Raw genomic sequence first — 27,307 nt, 5'->3', positions numbered from 1 at the left:
GGGGATTATCAACTAAGATCTAACAGATCTGGTTAGTTATTAGGACTCTAGCCCAGTATTTTTATGTGGTCAAGCCTCTGAAGATTTCCTGTTATTTAAATCTTAAATGCTTTTCAAATGCCAAGGAAATGATATAATTACTACTCAATTACCCACTTTTAAGCCACATTCCTGGAAATTTCTTTCTCCCTAAAAGTGAGTACAGTCTGCTGTGCCTGTCAACCTAGCAACAAGGACCAGTTGCTTTGTTTCTGGTTCCACTGCCTTGGAGGCATGTCCTACCCAAGGCAAATGCTGGAAGCTGCCTCTTCCAGAAGCTGGAGCAGGGAGGCAGGGCAAAAATGCACCTCCAGGGTGTGTGGTCGGGGCTCCCATCCCTTGTTCTCCTCCCACCATGGCATTCATAAAGCCTGTGATGGGAGTGCCATGGGGAGGAAGCAGTTCTGGGAGTTGGTGCTAAGTATGCAGACAGTAACAAACCCCTTTTGGCTGTCACTCCCCCAAATCCCTTAGGCCTTGCCTCTTATTTTCCCTCTCTCCTCTGGCCCTTGGCACTTGTCTCTGGTATTTACCCTGGCTCTTCAGGGGTGCTTGATCACACGTCCCTCAGACCACCCAGTCTGAAGTTGAACTGTCTCCCCCTTCTGTTTCCTCCTTTCTCCCCTCCTCCTGATGTCCTCAGCTCTTCCAAGAGTTTAGCACACTATAAGCATACTTGTTTCTTTTCTGTAACTCTGCTCTGAGTATCAGCTCCAAAAGCATGTGAGTGCTGAGCTTGCTTACTCAATGCTGGATCCTAAGTGTCTCCCACAGTATCTGATACACAGTAAAAAAGCCAAGTGTCTGTTAAAAAAAAGCCATGTGTCCAGCCACCCTCCCCAGGACACCTCAGGGGACACACCAGCAGGGACTGGGCTCTGCTGACCATGGAGCCCAGGCACTCTCCCTGCCAGGAAAGTTAGCTCTGCTTGCCTGCACAGCCACTTGGCAAGCTCTCAGGAAAGAATGAAGGATCTCAACCATAGCACACCATGTACCATATGAAGAATAATGAACATCAACCACTGAGACCTTTGCCCGAAAAGCCACCAACTATAAAGAAATCTGTATTTTCAAAGCTTATGTCACAGAGGGAGGTGAGTTTCCAGGTTCCCAGTTCTGCAACCACTGTGCCAGGGAGAATGAAGCTCAGCTCTGTAACATTGCCCTTCGGTCTTCGGTGTGGATTCCAAGCCGCTGGGTGGTCACAGATACAGTGACAAGGAGAGCGAGTTAGTCATCGTGAGCAGGAGAAGCGGAGGGTCACACGCTGCTGACTAATCGGTGCACTGCTGGTCAATCGCCATCCCCACAAGAAGGTGCCACTGACCTAGCTTCACATCAATAAATGTCTATCTGGGCACATCAGCTGCTGTAGCTGCCGCCTGCCAAGACACCCAGTGCTGTCCACGGGCACTGGTGGCCAGGAAACCTCCCTCCTTTCCTCTTAATAATGTCACAAAAGAGGCAAATGCCGTTTCTGACAACATAATGTTAGCTTCACCAAGACGTGTCTCTTTGAATGCCTGGCTAGTTACACAGTGCTGCAGCTGAATGCATTTCCTTACTGAAGAGACAATAGTGGGCTTCAGGAAATTAGAGGCGCCACACTGGGATGAGATATACAATTCTGCCTCAGGTTGTGTGCCTGCTCATCGTCTCTCCTCTGAGTCAGGAAAAAAATTGTTTGGAGGAACCATTTTCATTTCACACTTAGATCAAGCCAGGTGGGCCCATTCTATCTGCCTGGAGCCCAGTAACACACTTCCCTCAAGACAGAGTCAGAATTCAAGTCTTTGGTAGAGCTAGAGGTCAAGGTGGCTGTGCCCCAGGACAAGCCCTTGTTTGTTTGAGTTATCACCCTGGCAACCATCTCAGGCTCTCTGCTAGATCTAAAATTGTAAATATCCTCTTAAAGCTGCTATAATTTTCAGTCTGTCCACAAGACTACCGCAGGGGCACAGCCAACCTGGCGTGAGAAGCCAGTTCTGAGCTACCTCAGGCCTCAGGAAGCAGGCAAGGCTGGGAGGAGTCGACACCAGTGCCGACGCTTGAGTAAGATGTACTGTATGGCTTCGGTCACGTTAATACAAACCTGGACATACCTGGGTAGAGGAAATCTTAATGGGGAAAATGCTTCCAAAGGACTGGCCTGTGGGCATACCTTTAGGATGTTTTCTTAATTACTGATTGATGCGGGAGGGCCCAGAGAGGCAGTAGCACCCTTGGCAGGCGATCCTGAGTTCTGTAAGAAAGCAGGCTGAGCAAGCCAGGAGGAGAAAGCTAGTGAACTGCAATCCTCTATGGCCTCTTTTCCAGTTCTGCCTCCAGGCTCCTGCCCTGACTTCTTGCCCAGACTTTTCTCAGTGTTAGGGTGTGGCCCATGAGTTGTAAGCTGAAATAAACCTTTACCCCACGAGGTGCCTTCAGTCATGGCATCTTATCACAGCAACAGAACCCTAACTAAGACAGAGGATGTCTCAGTAAGCTCGGAGGATGATGGGAGGATGGCCAGTATTCCCACATGGATTCAGGAATACCAAAGTATTCCAGAGTAAGAGGGAGTACGAGGTAAGCAATGAGATCAATAGGATCCAAGACTCAAAAGCATGGCGTTAAGGAGCACAGGACCTGTGGACTGACCGACACAGCGAATTGAGTGGTCTCAAGACACAAGAGACCAGGTAATGCTGGACAGTGGTGGTGCACATCTTTAATCTCAACACTTGGGAGGTAGAGGCAGGTGAATGTGAGTTCGAGGCCAGCCTGGTCTACAGAGTGAGTTCCAGGACAGCCAGGGCTACACAGAGAAACCTTGTCTTGAAAAATCAAGAGGGGTGGGGCAGGCACAGGCTGTAACAATCACTAACACCGTTTCCCTCTGCACTGTGCTGGGGAAGAGAGGGTCTAATGGCAGATCACAGAGAGAAGCGACCCCACAGAGGTTTCACTCTGACACAGCTGCAAGAGTGGGGAAGTGAGAACTCTAGGAGCTGTTTAGGAGGCAGCACAGAACCTCAGGACTGACTTCTGGGCAGCAAGGGGGAGATAAAAAAGGGGAACAAATTTAGGAGGGCCTTGTGGTTTGGGCCAAAGATGTGGACCAAACCAATGGAGAATACTGAGACTGAGGTATTGGTGGCTGGGACAGGACGGGGAAGGACAACAGAATTCCATTTAGCTGGTTTGCTTTGAGACACACAGAGACAGACACAGATGGTGTGCTGGGGGAAGAGCACCCAGGACCAGGTAAGTGAATGGGATTGAGAAGCCATTAAAGAGGACTGGACAGAGGTACGAAGTTGCCCGTTTGCTTCAATCTTCACTGGTAGGAAGACTGGTCCTCAAATTAGAAATGGCAGAACAAACATAATAAAGAGAAAATTGAAGTCCCAAATCGGTGAAGTGAAAGAGAGTGTCTAGTCAATTTAAATGATTTCAAGTCTTCTGGCTCAGATGAGTTACACCCCAAGCCTGCTGCAAGAAATTGCAGATGTAATCTCAGAGACACGACTGGTAATCGTCAAGAAATTGTAGGGAGACAGTGCCAGAAGACCAATGAAAAACAACTGTTAGCACATTTGTAAAGAGGGACAGACTGCAAAGGAAATACAGACAGTTTACATCGCCAATGACCAAAGGCCTAGGAACGCATATTAGGCAGATGGTGGGAACACGGTAGTGAATACACACAGCTCAGAAAACAGTATGTCCCACATGCTTAGCTCCACACTTCATCTCCTGTGATGCTTGGCCTATGCTGTAGCTCTGATGAAATGGGGCTAACTGAAATGAAGAAATCGGACAGTCTCAATTCAAGACATTCAGCACTGATTTCTCAGCCCGTGTGGGAAGCACAAAGCAGCCTGAGCTAAGGTGCCATCCTGAGCATAGACAGGCTATGTCTGCTACACTGCTTCCCTCTGCTAGCTCTTTCTTCCTACAGACTGTCTGAGAAGAGGGAGGAGTAAGCCAAGTGTAGAAAAGCACCATGTTTGGGACAGTTACAACCTGCCAACAACTCCATGCTCAGCAGACTGAGGTAGACAGACATTTATTTTTTTCCTATATGAGGCCTTCAAAGGCCTCCTTAGAACCAAGGGAGGAGAGGACAGGAGGAGAAGGGATGCTAGGGGAAGGGAGGGCAGAGGATGGGAGCAGAAAAGATGGGAGAAGATGGGAAGGGAGAAGATGGGCACAGAGGGGAAAGAGACAATGAAAAGAAATAGTACCTACCACTAAGAACTAACTTTTTTGGGGGGAGGGTACTAGTCTTATACTTAAAAACTAATAAAATCCTTTAAGTCAAGCAAAGTTAAAGTTCCCTTCTTAAAACAAAACGGATCAAGAAGAAACTCGAACACAAAGCCACTAAAAAGAATGCCTAGAACAAGGCTTCTTATTTGGGTCTCTGATTCATATACAAAGGTGTTTACCAAAGCTGGAAAAAGCTTTTAACCTACAACACCCCTCAACATGACCCTGTAAGCCTTGAACCCACACATGAGGCTGCAGGAGTAAGACCCTTCGGAGAGAGGCTTCTCATCCAGTCCTCTCTCCCTGCTGACTTCAGGTCTAAATTCAGGGTACCTTACTCAACAATCCAAACAGACAGCTGTATCTCCCTTCCCTGCCTCCAGTCTTTATAATAAACAGTAGAATCTCTTCTCTGAAGCTATTGGTGATTATGTGTATCTACACTCTTTGAACTAACAAATGCAAAGAAATCTTACCGTATTGACCCAATCATGTATGGCTGTGCCAGCTGAACCACAATTGCACCACTTCCCAGCTGATGACACGTGTAGCCAGAATCCCAGTCATAATTCTTAGTGTCCCCGTTGAGCAAGGCATTTCGGCTCCGACTGACTCCTTCAATCACACTGGCACAATCAGCAATCGTTGCAACATTCTCCATGGGAACTGTGAATCCAAAGCACAAGATCTGGCATCAGGATAAGAGAAGCCAACTATATCCCTCTAGCATGCTCAGAACAAAACTAATTAATTAGCATCTCAAATCAATAATAAAAGGGAAACTAGAATATCTCAATTATCTTCAGATATGAGTTTCTATGTCAAATAACTAAACAAGCAAAAACCGAACTTCAGGTTGGAATATCTAAACCATATGTAGCAATTAATTCTTAAGTATTGCATTATAAAGAGCATATTGATAACAGAATGAGAAAATACATTGTAAGTATAACTCAATGAAAAACTTTTCATCAGTTTAAATGAATTTTTGTTTGTTTTTCGAGACAGGATTTCTCCTGTAACAGTCCTAGTTGTCCTGGAACTAGCTGGCCTCGAATTTACAGAGATCCACCTACCTCTGCCTCGTGAGTGCTGGGATTAAAGGTGTGGGTCACCACCGCCCAGCCCAGATGGATTTTTTAAGTTGTTTCTGGGAGTTAAATCCAGGTCCTTGCACATTCTAAGCAGGTATTCTATCACTGAGCTGTGCCCTGGCCAGTATCTGGTCTAATGAGCTACCGCTGCATATATATTGAGTGAAAGACTTAGACATCAAGCAATTCAAAATCTGCAGAGCAGGAAAGGGACCTCAGACATGGTATCAGTCCCTTTTCAGAACACACAGTTAGTTTTACACGAGCCACTTCACTGTGTTTGCTGATCAGTGCATGGCCACACAGGGGCTTGCTTTTGCTCAGGAGCTGCAGGAACTTGAACAAACAGCTGTGTTTTGATTCTGAGTCTCTCTTTACACTTCAAGACCATATAAAAGTCAAGGGATCCCACAAAACTATAGTTGTTCAGTATGTCAGAGGCTCTAGAAATACTAAGACACCGATGATAAAAGCCAAGGGCATGGAAATCCCTTATGTTATGCAATCAAAATTTACAATCTTCTTTAAGGGTTTAAGTCATTTAACCCAAATCTACTGTTATCCACTCATAAAAGATAGACAGAAATAGCACCACCATATAACCTCATGCCATCTTACAACTGAGTCTACTTTCAAATGAGACAAGCTTGTATGGATGTCTTTGCCAACTAACTGCTCTGCTCTCCACAGATAAGGAAGAACACCCACAGACAAGGAACATGGGGAGGGGTAGGAGGTAGGGAAATGGGTTTCTGGTGATGAATCCCTTATTCCATAGCAAGAGTAAAAACACTGGTGCAATTCCCCATGAGGACAGTCTCCTGGCAGAAAGAGCTCCAAAAAAAGCTCTCTATGACTCTTAAAACAAGAGACTGCTACCCTAGGGGATAAGCCCTGCTGCATCTATCTCCTGTGACTTGGAAGGCAGGATTTAAGGAAGCAGATGATGAAGAAGAACACTGGAAGCAGGACTCAGGATAATGGGAAGTACCTTCGCAGGAACAAACAGCCCTGGCCCTCAGAAACATGGGGCAGCACAAACTGTCATCCATCCAAATTCTGCAGCAGAGATGTGATGTGGGATTCCCTTCTGTATGCTGTGAATATGTTTTATTGCCATTGGGTAATAAAGAACTGCTTTCAGCCAATGGAGTAAAGCCAGGCAGAAAACCCGAACAGAGATGTAGAGAGTGAGTAGGTGGAATCAAAGAGACACCATGTAGCTGCCTAAGGAGAAAGACACCTACTGGTAGGCCACAGCCTAATGGTCATATATAGATTAATAGAAATGGGTTAATTTAAGATGTAAGAGTTAGTCAGGGGGCTGGAGAGATGGCTCAGAGATTAAAGAACATTGGCTGTTCTTCTGGAGGTCTTGAGTTCAATTCCCAGCAACCATATGGTAGCTCACAACCATCCATAAATGAGACCTGGTACCTACCCTCTTCTGGCCTGCAGGCATAGATGCAGACAGAATACTGAATATATAATAAATAAATAAATCTTTAGAAAACAAGAGTTAGCCAGGAATATGTCTAAGTCACTGGCCAAGCAGTGGTATAATTAACATAGTTTCTGTGTGATTATTTCGGGTCTGGGCAACCAGGAAATGAAAGAATAGCCTCTGTCTACAAATGGTGCCCAGAACACCTTACCTGTAAACCACGAGCCTCATGGTAAAATATAAAATAATAGGAATAAGTTAATTTAAGATTAAGAGTTAGTTAATAAGAAGCCTGAGCTAACAGGTCAAGCAGTGTTCTAATTAATATGGTTTCTTTGTTATTAGTCGTGTCTAGGTGGCCAGGAACCAAACAAGCAGTCTCTACCTACAGAGATGGCTCTGCTGATTATACCTCTCAGAGGTCCTAGTACAACTGCAGCTCTTAAAATGTTTTTCCTAAAGGGGCATATCCCTTTATTCACATTTAATTGGCCAGTACAAGTCACATGACCTCACTTAACATGGGGGTTAAAGGAGGGCAGAAAGCCACCTTGTTCTGTGTGCAACCCAAAGATACTACATAATGTAATCAGGGACATTTCGATTGTTAACATTTTTCTTTCCTTGCCATTACAAAGAAGTGTCTTCTAAGTTTCTGGGTAAGAGTTTCTTTTTAAAAGAAATATGTAAATATATGTACATACACATGTACAGCAGCCATTTATGGAAACAGAATTACACTCATGGGTATGGGGAATACGGTGCTCTTCAGCTTCCATAGATCTTACCAAATTAGTCACCAAATTACTTGTAAAGTTTACACTCTCCACCCAGTGCTCCATCTCCTCAACCACCCTAGGAGCCAACCAATCAGCAGGGCCTGACTGCTGCATCAGGATGGGCTTGTCTCACCTTTATCAAAGGAGCTTTATCTTCCTCTTTCCCTATAGCCTCACCCTCGATCTTCCTTCTGTGAATTGCCCATTTTTATATTTCTTCTCCTTTTCCCATTACACATTTCTTTTTGTTTTTATCTGTTCCTACACACATCTGCCCATTTTAGTTTGGTTTTCATACAACCAACACTTAAAATTCTGTTCTCTGTTTCCAGCTTCCCTGAGCTCTTCTCTCCATTATTTCTCCCCGTTTGTTCTAATTGGGTTATCAAAGGATGGATTCAAAAGTTTGGTAATATTCTATTTCCTGGTGAGTATATTCATCCTTTCACCCTCCAAACCTGTCATGTAGAGGGCTCATGTGATATTCTACACAGCAATATTTGAATTTTTCACACATTTTTAAACATTTATAAAAATAAGGAAGATGGTAGAGTCTCTGCTCTCCCACCACTCAACCAATGATTATTTCAAATGCTGACGTGCTTGGGAGTTGTCTTTGCAAACTCCAGCGTGCAACAATTACCATCTACTCTGTGTGCTGTTGCCTCAACATTATGCCCGTGGATGATGTGACTTGATCAGTCATGGGCTGTCACAGGCTCCAGCTAACTGGGCCTTGTGTTTCCTGGGAAGTCAGGCCAGGATAGACATTGACAGTTAGGCCTTACAGAAGAAGCCAAGCACAGAACACATGCTCACATGTCAAGGTACACACACAGACCCACTACACCAGTGTCATCTAATCATGCCCACATTTCTTTCTAAGAGAGACGTTGTTGGAATTCTACTAGCTACTTGGTAGCCAGCTCCATCTGTAGAGCACAAGGTTAAAATTGCCATCTCTCTTCATTTTCAGGCCTATTTTTTGGTCTGATCAATGCAAAGAGAAAATGACACCAGGAAGTAGAATGGGGAGGACAGGATGTGGGTTTAGCAGCCATGGGTGATAGCCTCCTATAAACCATTACGGTATGATAATCATTTCAGCTCTGTCCCAGTCCTTAACATCCAAGTCCGCGAGTTTCCTAAGGGTAGGACTGTTCTTTCTTTTCCAGCCCTGTATGCAGCTCTGGTACTTTCCATTGTTAACAAAGTTCCTCATCCAAAGCCATAAAAATCTGAGGTTATAGAGGAAAATGGACAAACACCGCTTTCTTGGTAGAAATTTCCTTAGAAAAGTAAGTCGTGATCAATCTCTGGGTCCTGACCTAGACAGAGAAGGCCAGCGACCTTGGCAGGAGTGCTGCTGTGGAAGCATATGACCCTTCTGTCCTCGTAATTTCTTTCCTCAAAATCCGACCTGTCAACAGAAAGTCCGGCCACCCATGGCACAGAAAAATATTTTGGACAAGAAACCATCTGGGAGCGCAAAAAGGAAGGAGGGATATAGACTACAGTTTGGCTTTAAAAGACATAAAAGATGTTTTATCTGTTTTGTTTTGTTTTTTGATTTTTCAAGACAGGATTTCTCTGTTTGACAGCCCTGGCAGACCTGGAACTTGCTTTGTAGCCCAGGCTGGCCTTGAAATCACAGACATCTGCCTCCGCCTCCCAAGTGTTGGGATTAAAGGCCTGTGCCACCACAGCCCAGTTATAAAACATCTTTTATCTGTTTTTTTTTTTTCAGGCAATTATTTTTCTTGTTATAAAATATTTCATACAATATATTTGGATTATATTCTTTCTCCTCTTCCAAGTTAATCATATTATAGGAGCTGTTAGTTCCAAATGTCACTATTAACTATACCAACTAGATGCTATTTCCTCCATTTCAGCAGAAAATACTTGGATTACTAATTCTTGTCCTAGAAATGCAAGCCTCAGCTTGCCTACCTGGCTGCCCTAACACATAGGAGTCGAAATGCATTCTGTGGTCTTTGTGTTGGGAAGACTGAGAGAGCGCCCCTACCTGGCTGCAACACATGGACAGTGCGCAGCTGCTCTCCCTAGAGGAATGGGCCACTTCCCGTTTAGAACATTCATTACTATCTTTCATATGAGCCTGATAAATTTATTAAAAACACCATCTGGATGGGACTCAGCCTTGTGTTATATTTCCAGTCCCCTAGTCTCTTGCCTGGTCCCACTGGAACCTCTGCCCCAATTTGTGTCACTTTGTTTACAAACCCGTGCTGCCAGAACCTAGAATCTTTGTCTGTCTCTTCTTGGGTTTCCGCTGCCATCCTCAGCTCCATTGCTATTACAACAGCCTGTGATGGGGGCAGAAGACAGGGGAACTGCTTGGGCAGAAATTACTTTTACCCTGCATGCACACAGCAATTCTGCTCAGACAAATTTAATTTGCTGCTTCTGAATGCAAAAGCTGCATGCTAACAAAGCACGTACATTGTGCAAGTGTGTCAAGAACAAAGTGCCTGGGATGGGGGAGCAGTGTATGGAGAACAGAGTGCCTGGGCCTGGGGAGTGGCAGGAAAAGCCATCTGAAAACATTTCATCGTTCCCTACTTACATCTTACGTAGTGCCGGGGTGACCAACAGCCTGCCAGTAAATTTAATTCAGGAGTGATAAATTGTTTAAAAGGCAGTGTTAGCATGACTTGAGGGATACCTGTACCAGCTATTTAAAGAAAAGAATGACAATCTGTTATTTGACTGTCTCCAGAGATCATCTCCAGACAGGGGAGAAAAACTTTTTTTTAACAACAACAACAAAAGTTTTTAAAAATGTTATATATGTGTGTGTGTGTGTGTGTGTGTGTGTGTGTGTGTACTTTGTCTGCATATACATCTGGACACCAGAGAAGGCCATTAGATCCCATTATAGACAGTTGTGAGCCTCCATGTGAGTGCTGAGAATTGAATTAAGGGTCTCTTGAAGAGTGGCAATGCCTTTAGCGGATGAGACGTCTCTCCAGCCCTGAGAAAAGCCTTCTTGAAGCAGTCCCCCGCCTCCATGAAACAACACTTGAGTCTTACGTAACTTATTTTCAGACCCTATCCGCTGTCTTCCTGGCTGCTGGATATAAAACTGCTTTCTAACAGCACCCCCTCCGACCCCACTCACTCTCCAGTAAGTGCTTAACAGACTCACAATATATTTTTCTTGGAAGATTTTCTGAGTGCCAAGATTTAGACACAAAGTATTTCCTAGTTAAAAAGATAAGGAAGCCTATATTTAGCTTAAGGACCTACCTATACATCTCCCCAGTCTCACAGCTGTTTGATTTAATAACCCCAGGGCCCATCTCCAGGCCTGTACATAACTTGCTGCTGATTAGACAAGCTTCTAAGCCAACTGGAACCCAACCTTCTGCTGCATTCTTCTAAAGGAAGATGTATCCACAGCTGTTTTGTCGGAACAGCTGTAAACGCACAATAGCTCATTAGAGAACAAGGCCATCTTTCCTGAAAACTATCAAAACACTGCACAAATGTATTTCTCAAAGCAGGCACTGAGCTACACTGATTCCTAGTTTTATCTATTGGAAGAGAAATCGCTCTCAACCATGTGTTACACCACATCTGAGGAAAACGTCATTGATTGCAAGAGGCATGTGATCATTTGCCAGTTTGTCCCAGGTTCCTCCGGGAGAAGAACCTTCCCAAGCCCCAATCCCCACAACTCAGAAACATCCAGGTAGTACCACTGACTTCCCAGTCTCTGCAGAGAACCATGGGGAGAAGGGAGACCACAGAGTCCTGCCTGGCCTACCCAGCCCTCTGCTGTGCTTTCTTCTTGATTTCCTCTTGTAGGTGTCAATCCACACATCCTCATCACTCCTGTGCCAGTTCCCATCTTCAGTGCCACACACCCCACACTGCTTTACATCACATCTGTCCACACCACACACCACACACTGCTTTACATCACATCTGTCCACACCACACACCACACACTGTTTTACATCACCACATCTGTCCACACCACACACCCACACTGTTTTACATCACCACATCTGTCCACACCCCACACTGTTTTACATCACATCTGTCCACGCCACACACCCCACACTGCTTTACATCACCACATCTGTCCACACCACACACCCCATACTGCTTTACATCACATCTGTCCACTCCACACACCCCACACTGCTTTACATCACCACATCTGTCCACTCCATACATCCCACACTGCTTTACATCACATCTGTCCACTCCACACACCCCACACTGCTTTACATCACCACATCTGTCCACTCCACACACCCCACACTGCTTTACATCACCACATCTGTCCACACTCCACACTCCACACTGCTTTACATCACCACATCTGTCCACTCCACACACCCCACACGGTGCTTTCACACTCAAGCTGGCTCCATCTTGGCCAGCAACAAGAGAGCAATAGCTTCCAACCTTCAAATGTGCTCAGCCCCATCCCTCAAACCTGCCAACTCAATGAAGTTCTAGCTCTGAACACTACAGAGCCCATGGGTCGCTTTCCGAAAGATGAGAACGCAGAGAAGAACATTCTTGGGGCTGAAAAGGGATGGACTAAAGACAGTGGACCTTAAATACACAAGAGAATTCACTCTTCTCACGACGGGGTCTTTGAAGGCAAACACACTGCTACCTAGCCACACTGTTGACTCTCTTCTGTGGTTTAGCAATCTGGAGTTTGAATGCTGGAGGTTTTAGCTGATAAATTTTTCAAAACCCTTCAAGAATCAAGCATGAGCTGTTTAGCAGCAGTGACCACTCCAGTGTGTCAATGAGGGAGTCACTCTGCAGGTAAGCCTTGACACCTTGGACAAAGGCATTTCCTGCTTTAAGAAGGGACAGCCAGGTATCCAGCCCTGTGTCTTAACTCAGGCAATGTCTAACTGCAATGACATAATCCGCCGGAGGAAGAAACTCTGCACTGAGAAGCTAGCTATTCATGCTGCTCACCTGGAAACCACCCAGCACACAGTAGCCACTCAAACTGCTTTTTCAAGTTCTGAAAGCCTTAAAGGAACTGAGAAGCTGCACAGGAAAAGCATCTTGCTAAGTTGTACTGTAAGATTTTTATAGGGATTATGTTTCCTTATGTCTTCAAGGATGTTGAAACTAATGAATGTCCTTGTTCCACAGTACTGTATACACCAATGAATGTCCCTTGTCCCATGGGACTGTATAAAAGCACTTGTCAGATCAACAATTTTGTGACCTGAGAGCAGAGATGTCCTTTCAGGGATGGGGAGTAGCTTTTCACCCCGTCTAGAGAATAAAAATGTGCATAGAGCTGTGAGAAGGCCCACAAATGTGGGACTCTAATCCTCTTGGCAGGAAGCTATCATTATTGTTAACTAACCCTTTAATAAACTGGTAGCTTTTCTTGTTTGAGTTGGAGGCTGCATCCGGTTCTAAACTCAACAAGCTTAAGCCAGACTGGTTCTAAGATCACAAATAGCACTTGAGTCTTAAACCTTGAATGTTTCTTTATACAGCATCAATAACTCTAAATTTTAAGTTTTCACTAAGGTGGTAGCAATGGTGAAGCTTTCAAATATCACGTATTTTCAAATATCACACATTTCAAATCACAGTTTCAAATATCACAGAGAAGTCCCTACCGGACCTGTGCAAGATGCTGCTCAAACTCCACACCAGCTTCCGGCCACAGCCCCTTGAAGTCTAGAAAGAAGGTTGACAGGAACAGTGGGCGCTCACAGGCCGTGGGCGCTCACAGGCCGTGGGCGCTCACAGGCCGTGGGCGCTCACAGGCCGTGGGTGCTCACAGGCCATGCGTGGGTTGACTAGCAGAGAGGAATCACAGTAGAGCACAACTGGCCTGAGGAGCAAACAGGATAACAGTGGAAGAACTTCTGACCCCAAGGCTCAAAACAGGGCTCTTTCACCAAGCCCAGGGGACAGCCAAGGGAACAGCTTCTCTCCCAAGCCTCTTAGTTTTCAGCCCAGGCACCAGCAGGGCCACAGCAATCTGAGGTGATGATACATGCCCTGTGCAGGGAGCTCACAGGGACCCTGTGGAATGTGGCCACCCAACTTCAAGACGAGCTAGAGCCTGGAGTGTACTGGGACAGCTGCACTCACACTGCAGAAGTGTTACAGTCACCAGAAGATGCCATCAGGAAACCAGAGTTTCTGGGGGCCAAGGTTAATCCACACGGAGGAAATAAAATGATGCTATGGCTCTTTGTAGATTTATAGAGTATGATTTTTAAAAAAGACTTGTCAAAAACCAAAAGTTTACTGTTCTAATTAATAGGCACAGCATTTTAAAAGAATATTCTAAATACTTTCATATCCGTTAGGAAGTTCGTGTTTCTGCATTCTAGCCCTCTTGGCCTCATGTCTCCATTCTTTAGGCCTGAGGCAGAGATGCCCCCACTCCCAATCTTCTGCTCTAGAGTCACTACATAGGGCAAAGGCTGGACAGCAAGGACTCCAGACTAACCCTGACAGTGAGACCAGTTTTCTGAGCAATCTTAAGGAAGTCATTTAACCATTTCTGATTCAGTTTTCTACTGTGTGATAAAGAGAGCTACCCATCTTTCCCCAAACTCCTGTGACATGTGTCAGTTTTACACAGCATTCTGAGTTTCAGACGCATAAGCCTTTGATGTGGTCCTTCTCCAGCCACCAAGAGCCAGGTCTCCCCCATGGAATGGTGAGTGGGCCTGGCATTTCAGGTCTGAGTGTCAGACAAGGAGATTTGTGTGCTCATGAGCCAGCTCGTGATTGTACAAGGAAGGGGGTAAAGGATGGAAGAGCCAATAACAATTCTACTGACCTGCAAAAAACTATTAGCACCTGCTAGTGTAATATGCAGCTGGCAGTTTCAGAATAACCGAGAAAGCAGTTCCTTCTGGTCGATACTTGCTGGGGACAGCAATTTCTGACCTACTGAATCAGATCAAGATCATCTGAGTCATTAGAGCAAGGAAGCTTCTTTGTGCTAGCAGTCCAGGGCCAAGCAGGCTCCTTCGTTAAACAAAAGCTCCTGCCCACAGCTGCGTTCCAGGCCAGTTCTGCTTTAAGGTTCCAAGGGCTATCACAATGCAAGGAAGAAATCAAAACTCATTAAAAAAAATCACAGCTGTAAGTGGACTTATAATTTATCAGCACAACCAGCAGTGAGATATGCCAGGTGGTTGTCTCACTCTCCTAAGAGAAGACAGAGGGAGAAGAGCGGAGCAGAAAAGGAGAAGAGAGAAAGGAAAGGTCCCCTGCAGTATTTAGATGGTCTTCAAATGTTCATCATTTCCTTGGGGTGTGCTCGTTGCCAAGCTGACAGATGTTGCAGGAAACCTGTACTGTTCTGAAGAAAGGCTAACCTTTCAAAAGTGGAAGGAGGCGGGAGGAGGCCCACTGCTCAGCCAAGAGATGACATTAAACTGGACAGTAAAGCACCCGTGGCGTGCTGGATCTGAAAGGTGGGGTTATCACACCACCACACAGGACGGGCCTGGGAGACAGCTCATCTTACTATGGCTTTCCTTGCTCAGAGTGCGAACTGATTTTTAAACTAAATATTAGAATGATTAAGGCACTCCAAAGGTTGCTCATTACGGTTTCAAACCAACAATGGGGAGTTGTGGAGTCTCCATGTAACTTCCTCCCAAGCACTTATCTGCTCACTTGCCCAGTCATTCTTCCTGTTGCATTTATATGTACATATGTACACCTCTCTCTCTCTCTCTCTCTCTCTCTCTCTCTCTCTCTCTCTCTCTCTCTCTCTCACACACACACACACACACACACACACACATACACACACACACAAGCATGTTTTTCAGAATAGATTTTACAACTGGGTGCAAACTTGCATGGCTCTTTGGCAGGCTAGATCCTTGACACTTCACAAAGAAAGCTACCCAAAAGAGGGCTGAGAAGGTCGAATACTAACTTATGATATAAACTGGGCTTTGCAAAGCCTACTCATTCCAACAAAGCAGCAAGCAAGCACGTGATGGCTCTGCTGAATCTCCTCATGTGTGCCCAGTGTCCCTGTGGTAGACCTGGCTGACCACGGGGCTTCCGTCCTCGTTCTGTAGAGGATGAACCACTTCTTTTTCTCTAAGCTATACTCCTTGCATTCCCAGCTATAACTCTCCGGCTCAAAGTCCCCATGTTCTTCATCATCGACGGGAACATTCATCATTTTTCCTGTGCCCTAGTTTCACCCAACGTTTTGTCAGCTTTGTTGAGGGGTGGCTCACCCAATGTCTTCTTGTGGAAGGCAGGCATATTAACTAATCTATCCATTTAGAGATTAACAGTAATAGGACACAAGGAAAATTATACCTCCAGCCTGAAAAACCTGCAATTGGGAAACCATTTTAGAGAAGAACACCTCCATTTATATCAATTATCTTGTTTATCAAAGACAATGAACTGCTGGCTGGTGGCAAAGAGGTTCAGGATGTGCAGCTAGGACTAATCGGGCCTCACAAACCTGGAGGCTGATAGCCATTTGCCACTTCACTCGGGGAGGTGATGCTCATAGTGTCTGTTGTGTAACTTCCCTCACATTAACTCTGAAATGTCAAAAGCAGGCAGTTAATTGTTTATTATACAAAATGTCACATATGTAAAACACTCGGATATAAAATTATTATAACTGATCTTCCACAGAAATTCTGCCTTTCTGCTTTACAGCTTGTTTGTCAGTCTGGAGCTCAGTTTAATTGCCATTACGTAGGCTGTGTGTGCCAGGCAGTTACTGTCTGAAGAATAATATTCTCTGCATTTGCTATGTCTTCAGCCAGTTGAAAAATAAAAATAACATGATATGAAAATTACTATTATGGTTTAAAGTAATATGCCCTCAGAAGAATGGGGGGATGTCAGAATAGCAATGTCATGAATCCCTATTGTGTTCTAGCTTAGACTGAGACCAAAGACTAATTATGCAATGCTAATGGGAGTGGCTTTAATTGACTGACTGGGTATATATGGCCCAGCTTTCTCAGCTGTTCTGGGCGGACACTAATGTTGAACTAAGTGATGAAGTCACCTACCTTCAGGAGTTAAGTCTCAGCATCTGGCAAATGTTCAGAGCCCAAACCCAGTTCCTGGGCTGCCCATTATTCCAATCTTGCCAAACTTCCCCTCTGGCAATCTTGTTATTTTTAAACTCCAATGACTCAGTTTCCCTCCAGAGCCATAAAAATCAGAAATCCAGGGATAGGGAAGAATCCAGAAAGGATGTGGGAGGAGTCGAGCCTAGATGCATGTTTCTGTGGAAGACTGGCCAGGGAACTGGGGGTTCCTCACTGCCCTATTAGACACAATGTACCTATCCAAACTTTGGTGGCTAAGATGACTGAATAACAACAGAAACCAACTTGCCGTGCAGCTGTCAGCAGCACACACAGAAGGAACACACTATTCCACTGCTCTGTGCCCATAGTGGCTTAGCTCCCACCAGGATCATTGTGGTCTCAGGCACATGTTAATCCCCACCCAGTCAAGTACTGGTAGAAAACCCGCAGGAAGGCAGCTCAGCAAATCAAGTTCATAGCTAAAATGCTGAGGACCACCTAGGTTAAGAATTAGAAAATGTGCATTTTATTGTCCAGACAAAGCAAAGGAACCGATGCAAGGCTTTTTTGTTTGTTTTTTGAGACAGGTTTCTCTATGTTGCACTGGAACTCACTATGTAGACCAGGCTGGCCTTGAACTCAGAGATCTGCCTGCCTCTGCCTCCACCGCTTGGTACTGTGTGCCACCACCGCTTGGCAATTCAAGGCATTTTAATATAGTTTTGCTTTCCAATCAGCCTAGAGGTGGTTAGGAATAAGTCCATTTTACTTAAACAAACAGGTATAAAAATTCTAAAATAAATATTAGCTAGCTGGCCTAATAGTTATTTTGAAAACTGATCATGTTTAGGCAAAACGTGTCTGAGAAACATTAAGATTCATTAGGATGTCACTCCTTTCACAGGTAAAAGGTGAGAAAGTCTGAGTTTTGTATGATTTTGAATAAAGGAGTGAGTGGTCCATGCAGATTACCTTGGCTGGAGACAGGAGCACAGTGAAAATATCATAGAGGGGACCTGAGGCCACTGCTGAAAAAGGCAGTGGCTGGCACTAGGGTAGGGGCGGCAGCAGTAAGGAGAAACTGACTATAAATAAGAGTGTCAGCTTCAAGAGAAACAATGTCACACTCCTATATGGCTGGCACAGTCACAAAGCCACACACTTGATGTGCTGGTGGTGGGGTGTACACTGGCATCGGCAGGCAGCAAGGTCATCAGGAAGCATGGGGCAAGGTAAGACTGTGACTGCTTTCTCAATGAGGCCCTCCCTCTTGTACAGGGTCCTGCGGGGGGAGGCTGGGGCCAACCAGGGGCCCACTCCAGGGAGGTGAGTGCATCAAAGAGGAGAAGACAACAACAATGACCTGCAGGACTCTCAGGAGGGTGACAAGGGGTCAGCTGTCTCGCACTCAGGGGGACACAGAAATTCACTAACAAGATCATACTCATGAGACTACGGAGACACAGTGAGGTACAGACCTTAACATATGGGATGAGAGAAGCGAGAAACAGATGACTCATTGCACAAAACAGCTCTTAAGATCAAAACACACACCCACAACTGTTAGCCTTATTCGTGTGAAAAAAAAAAAAAAGTGCACACGTTAAGGAATAAACACACTAGAGCTGTTATCCAGAGAAGGGGCCAGGAGTAGGAGGGCTCAAAGGAGAACTGTGGGAGAGAGGGCCTCGCACAGATCAGGAACACAGGCTACAGTCTGAGGTCTGCAATACACAACTCTGAACTTTGGATTCTTGCTTAGGAACCAAGCAAGCCTCCCCACAGCCACAGGAGCAGTTTCCCTTCTGCTCTAGGTCAGAAGGCGTAGGGAGAGGACCGTTTTATGAGACAACTTTACTGATGCAGCCAGTTCTCATTAGTCAGATTCACTAAACCCAGGACATCCTGTCTTGCTTATTATAGAAAAATTCAAAAGCAGAGTGGCAAATGGGATTTGGTTGAGCTGGTCCTCAGAATCTGTCCATCCATCCTTCTTTCCCCCTGGCATTCTGTCTAGAATCCAGGCCCCCCTGGAGCAGTTCATACCCCACCACGTCTGTTCTATTGAAAACAATATCAAGAAATACATAGTTACAAATGAAAAAAGTAGTCTGAGAGGAACATTCCAGTCTCTGAACATCAAAGAAACCTACTCAGTACAATGCTTATTCCAGCAGTACATGTGCTAAAATTGGAAAGATACACACACTAATTAGCATGGCTGCCGTACAAGGATGACAGGAAAATTCATAAAGCATTCCATATATTTTCTATACAAGTTACATTTGTTCTTAACTTTTTACTAATTACTATATGTAAATAAAAGATTATTTTAAAAAAAGAAGAGAAAGGAAACCCAAAGAAACTTAATACAGACTAGGAGAAAAAGAGGTAAAGAAGACTTGTTCTGGAGAAGGAACAATAGACAGAAAATTCCAGTTAATGAGGGACTGCCTGAGTGAAGGGACAAGGCGCAATGGGCTGCGGGTAAGAAGGGAGCATAAAGAAGAATGGAAAGGTTGAAGACCTCACGGTCTCTGGATGAGAAGTCCTGCCAGGCCTGAGCATAGAAAGCCAAGCAAGGACCTGTACCACATGGGGCAAATATGCTGGCACCAAACAGTGAGGACCTGGGTGAGGACTCTAAACTTCACCCCATGGGCAATGGAAAGCCCTATTTTGAGTCAAGGTGCCTTCTGATAGGCTAACTCTGAGATGGACCACCAAACGGGTGACACTGTGGAGGACGGGGGAGCTAGCATCTTGCCTTTTGGTGGCAGCAGCAGTGACAAGAGGGCAGACTTCTCATTTTGAATACAGTATCAATATGGAAGCTGCTGCTATAGTACATACCATCTCTGATCGTGTATGTTTTATCATTTCCCAGCGGACTGAGCGGTCACTAGAGGCACCTCCTCTTTAGTGGAACAGGCATCTACTGAACATTAATCCACCACAGTAAACTGGGGAACATGAAGATGGACCCAGGGAGGTTGATTCAAGTCAGAATGAAGGAGGTGGGGTTGTAAGCTTTTCTAACTACCCCTTGTCACAAAAACCTATCACGACAGGCAAGCAACAGCCGTCCTGTCAGGACTGTGGTGAGGGGACAGGCATTTGGCCTCTCTGCACTGTGGGACCCACTGCAAGGATAGCATTTCTGAATGAAATCTCAATCAATTCCTATTTGTTATTTTACAGATTTCATTTCTGGAAGATGCCAACGCGAACATTCTAACACCTCCTGCATTTTTACAACTCACTCGAGTCCCTCACTTCCACACTCTGCTTTATTACCATTTTAGTTGATTTCATCACAGCTTCATGGAAAACAACTTCGCTGACGACCATTTCCTGTCATTATGGGGGCAGAATTGCAGTCACGGCCCGCTTGAGCACTAGGTAGTTTTTATGATAATTTTATACAGGTAATGTTGTGATTTTTAAGTACGTTCTCTCTTGTAGCACTGTACTGATTCCTATCCTTAGAAAGACAAGTATCTAATGCAGCTATAAAAGAAGCATACCCATCTTCACAATATTAATGAGCCAATAAATTCAAAGAGATTGCTGTGTCCTGCCTGGCTCACCTAACAGGCTCCCATTTCCATACCACTGCTCCGATTCTACAAGAACCAGTGACCACCCTCACCCTGTGGCACACGATTATGAGGCAGTAAGGGTTCGGTTATGTGGAGACCCTTCCCAAAACACTTACTGCAGCAAGCTATCGCTTCCAGCCTCTAAATCCTAAATTGTCCGGTGACCCACAAAAATACAGCCTGCCTCACATTAGTAAGCGTGTGATGCCATGGTTTCCGATGGCTCCAGAAATCTTTTCTCCCCAATCCTCCCTCCCATTTACAGCATGTTCCCTGACATATAGACAGCACCGGCATACACTGAATAGCACAGACTGAACATGCACAGTCCACTGGGCTCTGAAACATGCAGCAGCCTGGGAGATCAGCACAAACAAGCTGGGAAGCTCTGTGCTGGCCCCAGATGCTGTCACTCCTCATCAGCCTCACACTGTCTAGACTCGTCCACACTCAAACAGCAGCTGCCGTGATGGGTCCATTCTGTAGGATCATAAGATGAGCCACCATACTGCAGGCCAGCATTTTCCCTCACCCATGAAGAGGACGGTTCTCAACTGAATGGACCATATAGTTAGAGTTCTAAGGAACAGCCCTGTCTGCCACTCGGTCATGTCTCTCCTTTAAAGAGGATAACATGGAAATAGTTTCACATGGGGCTGGGAGATGATTCAGTTGGTAAGTGCTGGAGATACAAACCTGAGGAGCTCAGCACAATCTCCAGCACCCATGAAAAATCTAGCTGTGGTAGCCTGCTGCAGGTAGAAAGAGGTAGATCCCTGGAGTTTACCAGGGAGCCAAGCAGGCTCAAGGTTCAGTGAGAGGTCCTGTCCCCAAAATAAGGCAAGCAATCACAAATATCCACACTGACATATGACATCCACATGTGTACCCATACGCAGCTGCACAGCATTACCCACAATACAAAGCCATGTACAAACACACACATGAAGGAATGTTAATCTCTGCCCTCCCCATTTATATAAACAGGTTTCACATGTTCATAGAAAACATGTAAATCAAGAAAAACACACTTCATGTGCCCAGCATCTAGGAACTGTATCTATGTCTTCAAGCTCCTTAGTTGGTCTTCCCTATTACTACCATAGCTTGAACTCACGCTCCAAACTTCATCTGCCCCAAAACCATATGCCGAGGCTCTCAAATAGGTCCTTTAAAGATGGAACTAAGATAAAATGATGAACCTAATCACACATGGCCAATGTCCTTGTGAGAAAGGAAGAGATACCATAGAAGTGACCAGACAGATGAAAAGCCGAGAAAAGACACAGGGAAAAATGGTCACCTTCATGCTCAAGAAGACAATTGTAGTTTGCTGACACTACAGTCTGAACTTCTGATCTCCGGAACTGTGAGAACTGTTGGGTCCTGTTAGCCACCCTCTTGCTCCATATTATTTCTATGGCTGTCTTAACAAATGTATAGGTGCACATGTTAAGACGTACATTTTAATTTTATAATATAAGCATCACTCTTGCTATAAAGGGGGTACCTTCTTCTACTTCATATTATATTGTGGATATTTTCCTGCACTATAAATGACTTTACAGAAATTCTGACATGTGAGTGTGACATAACTCATTCCATTATGTCTTTACTATGATTCAATGCGTAGCCCTTCCCTTTACCAGGTTACCGTAAATAATTTGCACTCAACATTTCTACAGAGGAAATGTTTCTTTGGGATAAGGTACTAAAAGTAGATATAGGAAAGGTCATGGTTTTACTGGTTAATTTTATGTCAACTTCACACAAGCTACAATCACTTGGGAAGAGGGACTCTCAATTGAGACAATGCCTCCATCAGATTGGTCTGTGGGGCCAGAGGCCTTTAATCCCACCACTCAGAAATCAGAAGTGGGTGGATCTCTCTGAGATCAAGGTCTATAGCCTAGTCTACAAAGTGAGTTCTAGGACAGACAGGGCTGTTACACAGAGTAACTCTGCCTCAAACAAACAAACAAACAAAAGGACAAAAAAAGGAGGAAGGAGGAGAGATGAGGGAGGAGGAGGAAGGAGGAGGACGATGAAGAGAAGGATGAAGAAGATGGAAATGAAGAAGACGAATACAAAGAAGATGAAGACAGAGACGAAGACAACGAAGACAAGAATGAAGACGAGGACGAAGAGGAGATGACAAGGACGACAAAGAGGAGGAGGAGGAGAAGGGGGAAGAGGAAGAAGAGGAAGTGGAAGAGGAATAAGGAGAAGGAGAAGGAGAAGAAGAAGAAGAAGAAGAAGAAGAAGAAGAAGAAGAAGAAGAAGAAGAAAGCAGACAAGAGATCAATTCAGCAGGCAGCACCCTCCATACCCTCCCATGGCTTCAGCTTCTGCCCCGTTTGAGTTCCCGATCTTACTTCCTTCAATGATGGCCTGGGATAAGGAACTTCAAGCCAAAATAAACCCATTCCTCCTAAAATTTTGTTTTTAAGCAATGGTGATTGATTACAGTTGAAACCCTAACTAGGCAGAACTTGGTACCAGGTTCACAGGGTATTGCTGTAATGGACTTGACAATGGTGTTGGGAGGATGGTGGAGCTGTAGAACTTTAGGCTGGAAGAGTCGCTGGGTGCTCAGAGCTTCCGAGCTGCTGTGGGAACCTAAAAGATAATGCTAAGAGCAGTGCAGATGATGGAGGACCTGGCTGGTGCAGGTTCAGAGGGAAGCCTGAAGACCTGAACAGGGCTGTCTGGTACTCTGAATTAAGAGTTCATAGTTCTAGACAGGCGATAGTGGTACCAGCCTTTAATCCCAGCATTTGGGAGGCAGAAGCAGGTGGATCTCTGTGAACTGAAGGCCAGTCTGATTTACAGAGTGAGTTCCAAGATAGCCAGGGCTACACAGAGAAAAGGAAAAGGAGGGAGGGAGGGAGGGAGGGAGGGAACAAAAAGAAAGAAAGAAAAAGAGTATTTGCTGTACTTGTAGAGTACAAGTCTGGTTTATAGTATCCACATCTGGCAGGTTTAGTATATAGCACCCACATCTGGCAACTTGCAACTTCAGTTTCAAGGGATCTGATGCCCTCTTCTGAACCCACATTAACACAAAAATTTATACATAATGATTAAAAATTAAAATCTTTAAGGGGGCAAGAAGCAAAAAAAGATACTCAGTTCTAGTGATAAATAGAATGAATCAAAGTTAAAACAGAAATATTTTATTTTACTGAATGCACTCCTATATTGCTTGTACTTTTTAAGCTGTAAATTAACAATTTATAATTATATGAATGTAAGTGGCAGCAAGTAGTGTCATGGTTTATAAATACAATATGAAATAACTAAATTAAATCAGTTATTATTTCCTTTATTTCAAATATTTAACTTTTGTAATGAACAAGTTTAAAATTTCCTCTTTGCAATTTGAAGTTTATAATAACAATATTGAGCTCTTCTTCATACATTTTTGGCACAATCCCTATCAGATGTATTACTTATAAAGCCTTTCTTCCCATCTGAAGATCATCTATATGTACTGCTGTTTCCTTTGACAGGTAGAAGACTTTTTGGTTCCATCTGCTTCTTTCAACCCTTTTTGCTTTTCTTGTACTCACTTTAGGAGCTAAGGAAAAAATGACAACAAAACCATTGTCCAAACAATGTGTGGTTTCTCCTCCTGTGCTCTGTGACTTCCAGATGTTTTCTCTAGAGGTTTTATAGGCTGGTTTTAGGCTTAAGTCCTTAATTCAGTTGGAGTTGAGTTTTGTGTGTAGATGTGATAAGGTTCACTTTCATTCTTATGCAGTTTTCCCAGCCCTGTTTGCTGAAGGGGCTCTTCTTTTCACATTCCATATCCTTGACATGGTGGTCAATAAACCAAAACTCACTTCAAATGTAGAAGGACAAGGGCATCCAAAGAGAGCAAATGACCATGGTGTTGTTTATCACACTTCCTTATGAATGTTACCCCTCTTCATCACCCATACACCCATGTTAAAAATAACGGCACAGAAATAAAAGGAAAAAGAACAATCTGGTACCTCCATAAGTCCTCTCTGATCCTGAAACCAAAGGTAGACAGTACAAGAGCGCTCCTTTCCCTATTGCATACACTTGGCACAGAGGTCAAGTGTCTGTACACATGTGGGTTCCTCTCCAGGCTCTTCATTCTCTCTTAGTGAGTATGTTCCTCTTCCTCTCTCCCCATCTTGCCCATGACTGCTTTTCCTTCCTACAAGTCTACTCCTGCATCAACAGCAAGCGTCCTTTAGTATGCAGCACTAACTCTAGACACAATGGGACAGTCCTCATTCATTCATTTTCTTTTCTTACTTCAGTGTCTGACCTAACAACCTTTTAATTTCACATAAGACCTTTGGAATGTGTGAGGTTTCAGCCTCCCCAAAGCTCCGAAACCCACCAGAGAGCATCTACAATCCACGAGAGTCTATCCTACTTCGCTGCAGCACACCTATATCGTGTCCTCACCAGTGCATCTGCAAATGCTCTGGTTTATGACACATAACCACTTCCACACAGACACATGTTACCAGCAGCTCTGCCTGACAAGTAAGTCACACGCCGAGCACTGCCGACTCTCCTGAGCTTCTGACTTCCCTTCTACTCTATAAGGTCTGGCCTGGTCCATGTCCTGCACCCAGGGCTCTTTTAACTTCATGCCTTCAGCACAGGCTGGGGCTCCTGTTCAGTTCACTGTTCCTGTTCCACCTGCTTCCTGTACTGTTGTCTGCCCAGTTTACGTCATTCTCCTCTATTAGCATACATGATCCTCCCAGGCAGAAACTACACCTGTGTCTCCTTTCCCAAGAGTCTAAAATAATGCTTGGCAGACTCTTAATAATGCTAGAATCAAAGAGATACTAAGAAATGCTGAGCCATATCGGCAGCTCCCAAGGACCAATCAAAGATGCAATTGTTTGAAGATCAATGATAACTGATTATTAAAAGTTAAATGGCTAGAAAGATGGCTCAGTAGCTAAAGTACTTGTAGTGCTGTCATGAGAACCTGATATTAGATCCTCAGCGCCCACGTAAAAAGCTGGCCATGACAGGGCACACCTGTAACCCACATGTGGCTGCAGAGACAAGCGATCCTCAGCACTTGCTGGGCAGCCAATCAAGCCAATCAATGAGCTGCAGCTTCAGCGAAAGACCTACCTCAAAAACTAAGGTGGAGAGCCACAAAGGAAGACATGCAGCAATTGGCTTCTAACCTATATACCACAGCACATACACATGTACAAATGTATGCACATACCACAACAGAAATGTTACCAACATGCAAACATGTGTAACACTTCCCTTAGAAACCCCAAAAATCTACTATTTGTTTGTCTGTTTTTTCCCCCTGAGACAGGGTTTCTCTGTAGCTTTAGAGTCTATCCTGGAACTCTGTAGACCAGGCTGGCCTCACACTTACAGGGATCTGCCTGTCTCTTCCTCCTGATTGCTGGGATTAAAGGTGTGAGCCACCACTGTCCAGCTACAAATCTATTTCTTTGGTCACACTTGGAGGATACTAGAGAGCTACTTCTTCAATTTGAAAACTGGTACAGAAAGGAAAACAATGTACCATTCACCCTACTTTCCCTGGGAAAGTTACATCTCAGGGTTATCAAACCAAGCTTTAGAGAAATGTTTTCTTTCTAGCTATTAAAAAAGACAGACTTGGGATAGCATTCTGTATTCCCAAATCACGAAGCAGCAGATTTGAGATATATTCATCAATAGATGAAAATACCCAAAGGGAAGACAATCTGAATGTCTACGTGTTTCCTGATGCTGTAGCACACACAACATTAACTATGGAGCAGTTACCTAAAAACAATAGTAAAATCTGACTTAGATTCTAACTTCTATGCCACAAGGAATGCAATGGGTGAGCATGCCTTGGGGCTCAGTGACCAAAATTTAGGCCATCAGTGACACTGTAGACAAAAATCTGTTTTCTTCAACTAATAAACTCTCATCAGAGAAGGAGTGAGTGAGTCTTGGAGAGTGCAGATAAGGAGCCTAATCAAATTACTAGGGAGGGGTGCTGGGAATGGAAGCCAAGGCTTTCTTTAATCATGGAGCCCTGTTTCCTTCCCTTTAAATTCTGATTTGAATAACTTACAAAATACAAATTTTTTCACTGCAGACTTTGAAACTATTAGGAGACATTTCAATACTGGCTGACCATTTAATATCTTAAGAAATTACTATTCAAATTTGAGGAATTATAATGACATTATAATACTAAATACAAATTTACTTTTAGAAATATATAATGAAATATTTACAGATGAAATGATAAGATACTTATGATTGACTTCAAAATAATCTAGTGATGAAGCTGGAGAGATGGCTCAGTGTTTAAGAGGACCAGATGCTCTTCCAGAGGACGCAGCACCCCACTGTGGTGTCTGACCTCCTCTACTCGACTCTCTGGGCACCAGGTACACATGTGCGCATAGACATACATACAGACAAGATATACACACATAGAGTAATAGCAGTCTGGTGGGGAGGAAGTTATAGGCAGACAAAACCAGTGTTGTTTTCAAAGACAGCTGGTAGGGACTGTGAGTGAGTGAGTGACGTAGGAGTCCCCTCTGTATGCTGTGAACATGTTTTACTACTATCAGTTAATAAAGAAGCTGCTTTGGCCTATAGCAGAGCAGAATATAGCAAGGAGGGAAATCCAAGCAAGTGATAGAGGAGGAAAGAAGGTGGAGTCAGGGAGATGTCATGTAGCTGCTGAAGGAGAAAGAACCTTACCGGAAAGCCACAGCCTCATGGCAATACACAGATGAATAGAAATGGGTTAATTTAAGATATAAGAGCTAGTTAGGGATATACCTGAGCCACTGGCCAGTGTTATAATTAATATAGTTTTTTTGTGATTATTCAGGTCTGTGCGGCCAGGAACAAAAGAAGAGATCTCTGTTTACAAGATACTAGTATGATACTCAATCTTTCAATGGCTATGAATAATCAGACCCCAGCAAACATACACAAAGATCACAAAGTAGAGTGCTGAGCAAACACCACATTT

General features: G+C 44.3%; 1 protein-coding gene and 1 non-coding gene across 3 annotated transcripts in view; one reads left to right on the top strand and one right to left on the bottom strand.

Moving 5' to 3' along the window:
- The window catches only part of Btbd9 (BTB domain containing 9), a 350,239-nt gene that overhangs the window by 87,608 nt on the left and 235,324 nt on the right, over positions 1-27,307 (bottom strand). For both annotated transcript variants that reach the window (XM_038342714.1, XM_038342713.1), the window contains exon 8: positions 4,773-4,962. In XM_038342714.1, the coding sequence (XP_038198642.1) occupies positions 4,773-4,962 (190 nt within the window). The remainder of the gene's footprint in view (positions 1-4,772; positions 4,963-27,307) is intronic.
- LOC119824085 lies at positions 18,852-18,959 on the top strand. Its single transcript, XR_005287024.1, has one exon. It is a non-coding gene; the product is annotated as a U6 spliceosomal RNA (small nuclear RNA).

The sequence above is a fragment of the Arvicola amphibius genome, chromosome 9 (genome assembly GCF_903992535.2).
Source record: "Arvicola amphibius chromosome 9, mArvAmp1.2, whole genome shotgun sequence".
In the NCBI taxonomy this organism is placed as follows: domain Eukaryota; kingdom Metazoa; phylum Chordata; class Mammalia; order Rodentia; family Cricetidae; genus Arvicola; species Arvicola amphibius.
Note: the sequence above shows the minus strand (reverse complement) of the source record. Positions and strands in the feature narration are given on the sequence as shown.